The sequence below is a fragment of the Myotis myotis genome, unplaced genomic scaffold (genome assembly GCF_014108235.1).
Source record: "Myotis myotis isolate mMyoMyo1 unplaced genomic scaffold, mMyoMyo1.p scaffold_m19_p_8, whole genome shotgun sequence".
NCBI lineage: Eukaryota > Metazoa > Chordata > Mammalia > Chiroptera > Vespertilionidae > Myotis > Myotis myotis.
The window spans coordinates 3,153,680-3,162,909 of record NW_023416390.1 but is presented as its reverse complement, the minus strand read 5'-3'; the positions used below and the strand labels follow the sequence as shown (position 1 = coordinate 3,162,909).

Here is a 9,230-nt window from a genome sequence, read left to right as displayed (position 1 = left end):
ATTTTGTATATCCGTACAGTGGAATACTAGTCAGCAGTGAAGATAAATGAGCTCTAAAGTTCACTCAACAACATATGCGAATCTCAAATTATGCTCAGTAAAAGTAGCCAGACCAAAAACGGAGAACATACTGTATGATTCTATTTATCTAACATTCTACAGTATGTAAATGAACTTATAGTGACAGAGAGCAGATTAGTGGTTGCCTGGTGACATGGTGGTGGGTGGGAGAGAAGGGAGGAGGAATTACAAAGAGGCATAAGGAATCATTTGGGAATGTGCTCACTAATTTACCAAACTTACACTTTAAATGTGTACAGTTTATTGTATGTCATCATGCTTCAGTTGAGCTGTTAAAAGAAAAAAGATTCAATCTCATGTCCAATACCTGCCCCTTGGATCAAAGACCATACTCTGGGAATTCTGTCTCCACTGTAACCCACAAGAAAGTGACCTGAGGTAAGCCAGTGAGCTTAGACGACCTGGAGGTCAGGTCAGTGTGGCAGGGTGTTGCAAGTTTTAACTTAGGAGGTACAGGGGTGGTATTCACTCATTCATCAACAAGAAACAATTGTGTGTGTGAAATCTGTGTGATGCCAGGTTTTATGCTAGGATCTGGAGAGACAGAGTTGAATCAGATATGAATCCTGCCATTAGGGAAGTCAAGGTCATAAACCAGGGAAATGGAGCTTCTTATGTCTGAGACAATCCAGAAGCCTGTGAAGGTCTGATAGGATGAACTATGAGTATGGAAGGGTCAGACCCAGATCAGGAAGAACTGGGGTTGGGCACTGAGCTGCATTGATCTCGGATGCATCTCTGAGGATCCAGGTTCTAGCCCTTTGACATCCAAACTTGAGCCACTCAGCAAGGGTTGTGGGCAGGGGTAGACTCCCTGACAAAGAGTGGGTAGTGTAGGTAGTTCCAAATATGTCTGTACAGTGAGTCGAATGAAAGGAAGCATGTATGGAAATGGTCAACTTGAAGATCGCTGAGTAGAAAGTCTATAGTAGAGATAAAAGTAATGCACTAGGGAACAGTTTTTGGAGGAATGGACTCAAATTGGAATTCGAGGGGCTCTTAAAACCCAGTCTGAACAAGTGGAGCTCAGCGGGTGCCAGACAGGGATTGGCACAGATGGGGAGAGGAGAAGAATCTTCGTGGTGTAGTTAGGGATGGACTAGGCCAGAGGATGGATGGGATCCACCCAGGAAGTGGATTCACAGCCAATCAGAGAAATATTTAAAACGGGGCCACGGTGTGACCAAATGGCAGGGGGAGGAGCCAGTCCTTTTTCCCCAGCAGGAACACGGATGACCTTAGAGAAATGGAAATCAAGGGGCTTTGGATAAGGAGCCCAGGAAAAGAAGGTGTTCAGGTCAAGGTAGAAATTGATGCCTACGGGGTGCTGATGGTAGATGCTCACAGAATTGTGAGCAAATAGTTGACTGACATTTTAAGCCACTAAGTTGTGAGGGAATTTGCTATGCGGCAAAAGTGAACAGCTACATTCTACTCAGTATCCCTTTGAGTCCATCCCAAGGGAGTTCTATGCTGAGCACCCCCGTTTGTCACTGACCAGCTCTGCAGTTCTGCCAGGGGAGGTCAGTGGTGCCTGAGGGCTGGGGGAGGATGACATGAGATGGAGACAGTGTGACATGAGGAGAGGATCACTTGGGGTAGAGCCAGTGTGACATGAGGGCAAGGGTCAGTGTGACACGGGGAGGGCTCAGGGTATTAGGTGAGGGGTCCTGTAGTTCATAGAGAAGGGAGGTTATTTTTCAGTTGAGGGCTGGTACCTGTCAGAGAGGCGGAGATCGCTGCACTAAGTGAGGACAGGTGAGTAAGCCTGAGGGGACCAGGGTCCTGAATTATTACTGCAGTCCGTGGACTCAGGCAGACAGGATTAGCCGGAGGGGAGTTCTCTTAGCTAATAAAGGAGCTAATTTATGGCTTATGATATATCTCTCTGTGGGGAGGGATCAGAACTCTCCCCTTGGAGAAATTTCCCAGCTTACAATGGGAGGGCAGACACTAGAGAGATACGGTCTGGCTGCTTTTCCTCCCTCTGATGCTGAGCACACCTTGCGCCTAGTTGAGCACACCTTGCCTCCTTGAGCCTCCCCATCCCTCCTTATAATTTCTCCCTTTGCAAAGCTTCCAGGTGGTCAGGCCGGTTGAGCAGTTCCTCCCTTCCCAGGTCTTCTCACTGGAAGAGGCTATGGAGACAGCAGATAGGAACCACCTCTTTCTAGTCTTCACCTTTTTGGCAGTGACAGGTGAGTGCAGGCTCCTGCTTTGGCTTACAATTCAGAAAAGGCCACATAGAAAAATACCAGAGGATGTGGGTTTGGATCCAAGGGGCGGGGAGGTCATCAGTTAGAAAGAAAAAGAATGCAGGACTCCAGTGATTGCAGTCTCCTGGAACACTCAGACATCTAGAGCCCATTGATTTTCCTCTGGCTCCTGGATCCCAGGTGCAAGAGAATTTGAACTGAGATAACAAGACTTTATACAATGGATGGTAGGTGTTAGCAAAAGTGTGATTTTGCTGTATAGCTAAGAAGGAAGCTAAAAGAGAAGAACCAAGAGGGAGGGAGGGAGGGAGGGAGGACACTAATACAGCAGGAACAAGGGAAAATTAACAGAAGGATTTTTGAGGCTTAGTAATAACTTAAGCATCAGTAACACATTGACAATTTCAAAGCACTTCTACATAAAACATCTCAGATCTGTCCTCTGGAATGCTTGTCCCTGTCTCTAATATTCTCCCCTTCTTTCTCCAATCCGGCAGCAATAACAGCAACAAACGTAACACCAATGCCAGCACAAAAAAAATTAGCTCAGCAATTCAATCAGTTGAGCATCAAAACTGCACCAACTTTTTTTATTTTCCTGAAGTCAGAACATGAGTCTTGTTTGGGGACCCTGATCCACCATCAATGGGCTCTCACTGCAGCCCACTGCTTCTTGCCGTGAGTGATGGGGGTCCTGGAGGGAAAGGACTTCCCCCTTAGTCACTGGGATTGCTCAGGGGGTACCGAGGCTCAGCCTTTAAGAAACAGGGACAGGGGATTCTCAAACCTGAGAAGTGGTTGGAAGGAGGCAGGAAGTAGATCTATGTGGTTATAAGTTAGATTCTTGAATGGGATGATGTAGACAGAGGGAACTGGGGAAGCCAAGGACCAAGGGATGAACCAATAGGGAATACAAGGCCACATATAGTATGATACAAATCAAAGAATTATGGAACTGCAATGGAAATTGCTCATTTTCCAGATAAGAAGATAGGGGTCTTGGCAAGTGATAGAACTCATGCCAAGTCACAAAGCAAGTTAGGGGGAGATAGGATGCAAGATGAGTAATAGAATAATGTCTCCTTTCTCTACCAATTTTTCATGGCCTGTTCCAGATTTCTTGAGATAGATATTGCTGCTTCAAGTGATGAGGGTTTCTTAAAAACTGGGGGGAACTTAAGAGCCATGCTTACTGTCCAACACCCAAATTTCACCCGGGATTCTTCTGAGCATGACCTCATGCTTGTCAAGTTGACACAGCCCCTAAAGCCCAATGACGAGGTGAAGCTGGTCGATCTGCCCAGTACCATGGAGGACAGAAGAGAGGACACGTGCACTATTTCTGGCTGGGGGTGGGCCTGGAAGAATTTCGGTGAGTGAACCTCAAGACAGACCCTTAGTGTTCCTTGAGTAACCAATCAATGAGAATTAACATAAAACTTTTATTATAGACTAAAGGCCTGGTGCACGAATTTGTGTACCAGTGGGGTCCCGTAGCCTGGCCTGTGGGATCGGGCCAAAACCAGCTCTCCGACATCCCCCAAGGGGTCCAGATTGCAAGAGGGCGCAGACCAGGCTGATGAACCCCACCAGTGCACGAGCGGGGCTGGGGAGGGACACGGGAGGTTGGCCAGTCGGGGAGGGACTGCAGGAGGGCTCCAGGGCATGTCCGGCCCTTCTCGTTCAGTCCTAATCAACCAGACTCCAGCAGCAAGCTAACCTACTGGTTGGAGCATCTGCCCCACCCTGGTGGTCAGTGCACGTAATAGCAAGCGGTTGAGCAGCCTTAGCATATCATTAGCATATTACACTTTGATTGGTTGAACGGCCGACCAGTCAACCAGACACTTAGTATATTAGGCTTTTATTATATAGGATCCTGAAAGCTGGATGGGGCCTGAGAACTTGCATATTTAACCTCTAATTTTATTAATGTGAGAATTGAGGTTCAAATTGTTGACATGATATACCCAGGGTTAACATGGCTATTTATGGCTAGAGGTCTCTAGAATCCAGTGTTCTTGCCTCATTCACCAACCAGGTGAAAGGGTGTCTGGGTGAGGAAGGGGTTGGAGGGCAATCTCGCTGGTAAATGCTCAGTGTGGCTCATTTGTTAGAAAACTTACAAACACTCACAAATAAAAATAATTTCTTTTAATTTTTTTTAAACATGCATGTGCAGGTCCAAGGCATGCAGTTTATAATACTGGAACCAGACCTTGGTTTTCTCATTTCATTATCCGTTTTCTTCTCTGGTTCTTCTTCTTCTTCCTTCTTCCTCCTCCTCCTCTTCTTCCTCCTCCTCCTCCTCCTCGTTTCTTCTTTCTTCTATTCTTTTTTTGTTAATCCTCACGTAAGGATATTTTTCCATTGATTTTTAAGGAAAGTGGAAGACAGAGGGCTGGATGTGAGAGAAACACATTGATTGGTTGCCTCCTCCATGAACCCTGACCAGGGTCTAGACTGGGGAGGAACCTGCAACCAAGGTACATGCCCTTGACTGGAATCGAATCCGGGACCCTTTAGTCCATAGGCCAACACTCTATCCACTGAGCCAAACTGGCTAGGGTTCTGGGTCCTTTTCATTTTGGCTTTTTCTTTCATTGAATAATGGAGAAGTTAATAACAGAAAAGAGGGAAGAAAGGAGAGAAGGAAAGGAGATGAATATGTGAAGGATCAAAGAGAAACAAAGTCTCAGTCTCTCTCTCTCTCTCTCTCTCTCTCTCTCTCTCTCTCTCTCTCTCTCTCTCTCTCTGCGTGCTCACACGCGTGTGCTCAGAGACAGATCCTGATATCGAGGTAAACCAGACTGTCTTTTGGTTCTCTAATGAAAACTGCCAAGAGTCTCCAATAAGGAAATTTCCTGTCAAAATCACAGAGAACATGTTCTGTGCGGGGTCATCTCTGGAGAGCACACACTCCTGTAAGGTAACTCTTCCCTCTGAGACGCTGGTTTGGGATCCATATCTCCAATAACCCAATCCAATGTCTTGTCTCTACATTCAAGAGCAGATCAAGGTAAATGGGGTGCAGGAAGGAATAAGTGTCCCCCTTCCAATCAGGAGTGAACTTAGGTGCCAGGGTGGGGACATCTCAGAGTGTTCTCATTTTTTTATGGCGTCCTCTGACGTGGCCTAGGGAGAGGGGTGGGATGGCCCCAGGGTGGCCGCCACACATTCCTCCCAGTCCTTACTACCACACCTCTCTGTTCTGGGCCCTCAGATAGGGACTTGGGACTGGATCATCTTTGTTTTGGCTACACTGCCTGACCCATCTCTCCTTTTTCTAATAGGAAATAGATGCTGCCCCAATCCTGTGCCAAAACCAGCTCCAAGGGATCCTCTCCTGGGCAGAGGGGTGCATTCTGAGAGGTGATATTGGCTACTACACCAAGGTTTCCCACTACACAGACTGGATTCTCAGGGTCATCCGTACCAACTGAGCTCTCTGTAGTCCCTCTCCCTCTAACCTCAGAACAAGATGGGAACTTGGCTGCAAGAAGTTTTCTGTTCCTTCCGTTCTCTTGACTTCTCTTGTCCTTTCTCAGTCCCAGCTTGAATGATTATCAAAGAACTTGAGCTGGATACTATTCTCATAAACGGGATAACTTCTCACTACTCCCTTCCTCTCCTCCAACTTCCTACTTACCTGCCGTGGTTTCCCCAGACTTTTCTGGAGCTGTTCTCCACCCACCGCCCTTCAGACGACATGTAGGCCCCAGGAATGTGACAGTGAGATTGTGGGCAGCTCGGTGGTGCCTCCTTTTGTCTGACATCATTAGTGTTAGTCAGGGTCTGTGCCTCTCACCCCATCGTATCTAGTAAGGCTGCAGTAAATGCAGGATGTTAAATAGGCTGTTAGAAACATAATTATTAAAAACAGAGGCTATCATTTTATGAAAGCAACAAGTATAAGGGTTTCAAAAAGGTTAAGAGTTGAGGGAATGGGGAGAGGAGTTAAATGGGTCAGACCACCAACAGGAAAGGAGGGATCATCTGAGAGACCTTTCTAAATGCTAAGCACAGAGAAATCTAAGGTGGCCGGAATGAGATTACCAGAAAAACAGGGAAATACTGAAACTTACATGACTATAATTGTGTCCCTGTGTGTGTGTGTAAGTGGGAAAATATACATTTGTGTGTATAGATTGGAAGGGGTTGTGCACAGAATGAGCCATTGTTTTAGGGCAGGGAAATATTGGCCTGGTTTGTGAAAGATGGATAAAAGAGGTGGTTGGGAGTGTGGGCATGTTTTTTTTTCTTAAAAAAATTTTTTTTATTGATTTCAGAGAGGAAGGGAGAGGGAGAGAGAGAGAGAGAAACATCAATGATGAAAGAGAATCATTGATCAGCTGCCTCCTGCATGCCTCCTAATGGGGATCGAGCCCACAACCTGGGCATGTGCCTTTGACTGGACCATTCAGTCTGCAGGCTGACACTCTATCCACTGAGTCAAACCGGGTAGGGCTGTTTTGTTTTTTTAAAATATATTTTTATTGATTTCAGAGAGGAAGGGAGTGGGAGAGAGATAGAAACATCAATAATGAGAATCATTGGTCGGCTGCTTCCTGCACTCCCCACACTGGGAATAATCGAGCCCACAATACGGTCATGTGCCCTTGACCAGAATCGAACCTGGGACCTTTCGGTCTGCAGGCTGATTCTCTATCTACTGAGCCAAACCGGCTAGTTTTTTATTTTCTATATTTCTTTTATATCTGGGGTGACCTTGCTGGCCAGGGAAAGACTTTTCCTCTCAAAGCTAACAAATTCCTAGAAATAGCAAATGACTACCCCCATCACATGCTTTCCATATACAAACAAACCAACTCAGAGCCCACACTCCCAACCACCTCTTTTATCCATCTTTCACAAACCAGGCCAATATTTCCCTGCCCTAAATGACCCCAGGGTCAGGAATTAGACAACTAAAGACCACCACCCTAGCCCAACACCCACTGAAATGATTCAGATTACACAATCCTGAACTTGCTCACACTGGCCTGCCCTGCCTGCCCATTGCCTCTTTCGGAAACCACAGGAAAGGCTTGTGCCTGTGGCTTCCCTTCCCTCCTGCTGCTTCCTGCCTGGGCCGGCAGGCTCTTCCTCACATATCCCTGCTTGGCCTGGCTTGCCCCTTAGTGAACTCTCTTCATGGTGTTGGCCTCTCAGTGTTCTCACTCAGTTATCTCTACAATTAAAATCCTGGGTACAATCAAAACACGCATCTAAGATTGTCAAACTACAGCAGGAACGCTGGGGAGGGTGGCGGGAGGGGGGGGGCGTAAGAAATCAACCAAAAGACTTGTATGCATGCATATAAGCATAACCAATGGACCCAAGACACTGGGGGACGGAGGATGTGAGGGCATGTGCCGGGGAGGTAGGGGAAGCCAGGGGAAGGTCAATGCAGAAAAAAGGAGACATATGTACTACTATTTGTAATACTTTAAACAATAAAATGAAATAAATAAAAAAAACCACCCATCTAATGAGCTTTTAAATCTCAGTTCTTGTGTTTTTTTATTTTTTTCAGTTTTATTTCAAGAAAAATGATTTTAAATATAATAATGTTACATGCAATAAACACCAGTTATTCAAGAAAAATGATCTTACATATAATATTACATGCAATAAACATTAATATTTTAAGAATAAAAGGATTTTAAGTATAAAAATACTACCAAAACTACCGGTACTAACATAGTATGATATCACAAAAGTTGTAGGAAATATCAAAAATCTGCAAATAACAGGATTACTTCTATTATATTCTAGTATATCCCCCCCAGCCCCGGCTCTTTTTTGTTCATCAGTTTATGCTGTTCATTATATTCCACAAATGAGTGAGATCATATGATATTCATCTTTCTCCGACTGGCTTATTTCACTTAGCATGATGTTTTTAAAGTCTATTTTGTTGGATATCAGTATTGCTACTCCAGCTTTTTTTTTTATCCCTTCATTTTCATCCTGTGTGTGTGTTGTTTTGAGGTGGGTCTCTTGTAGACAGTATATAGTTGGGTCATGTTTTTGTATCCATTCAGCTACCCTACACCTTTTGATTGAAGCATTTAATCCATTTTCATTACGGTTATTATCGAGAGGTACTTATAGCCATTTTAATTCCGTATGGCTAGGTTTCTCTCTCTGTTTCTTCTTCTCAGCAATCCCTTACAGCAATCCCTTTAGCATTTCTTGTAATGCTGATTTGGTGGTGATGAACTCCTTTAGCCTTTTTTTTTGTCTGGGAAGCTCTTTATTTGACCATCTATTTTGAATGCTAGCCTTGCTGGATATGGTAATCTTGGTTTCAGATCCTTGCTTTCCATTATCTTGAGTACTTCATGCCATTCCCTTCTGGCCTGTAGAGTTTCTGATGAGAAATCAGGTGTCAGCCTTATGGGGACTCCTTTGTAGGTAGCAGTTTTCTTTTCTCTTGCGACCTTTAAGATTCTCTCTTTGTCTTTAGTTTTTGGCATTTTAATTATGATGTGTCTGGGTGTGGGTCTGTTTGGGTTCTTCTTGTTTGGGGTTCTCTGTGCCTTCTGAACTTGTGTGACTTTTTCCTTTACCGGGTTAGGGAAGTTTTCTACCATTATTTCTTCAAACACCTTCTCTATTCATTTCTCCCTTTCCGCCTCTTCTGGCACACCTACTATTCTAATATTGTTATGTTTCACATTGTCCCACAGCGCCCTTAAGTTCTCCTCCTGTTTGTTAATTGTTTTTCTTTTTGGTTCTCTAATTGAGTGATATTTTCAGCTCTGTCTTCTAATTAACTGATTCAATCCTCTGCTTTCCCTAATCTGCTGTGTATTCCTTCCAATGTGTTCTTTTTTTGTGTTATGTAATTCTTTATCAGACTGTTTTTTCATAGTTGCTATATCTTTTTTTATACTGTTGAGCATTTTTAACATCATTACTCTGGAC

General features: G+C 44.6%; 1 protein-coding gene across 1 annotated transcript; it reads left to right on the top strand.

The window, feature by feature from the left end:
- The first annotated feature begins 368 nt into the window (after window positions 1-368).
- LOC118661840 (serine protease 58-like) lies at window positions 369-6,632 on the top strand. Its single transcript, XM_036320298.1, has 6 exons — window positions 369-459; window positions 2,158-2,279; window positions 2,795-2,975; window positions 3,413-3,669; window positions 5,078-5,226; window positions 5,591-6,632. The coding sequence occupies exons 2-6, from the start codon at window positions 2,222-2,224 to the stop codon at window positions 5,738-5,740; spliced, it is 795 nt and encodes a 264-aa protein (XP_036176191.1). The 5' UTR covers window positions 369-459; window positions 2,158-2,221; the 3' UTR covers window positions 5,741-6,632.
- The last annotated feature ends 2,598 nt before the right edge of the window (window positions 6,633-9,230 follow it).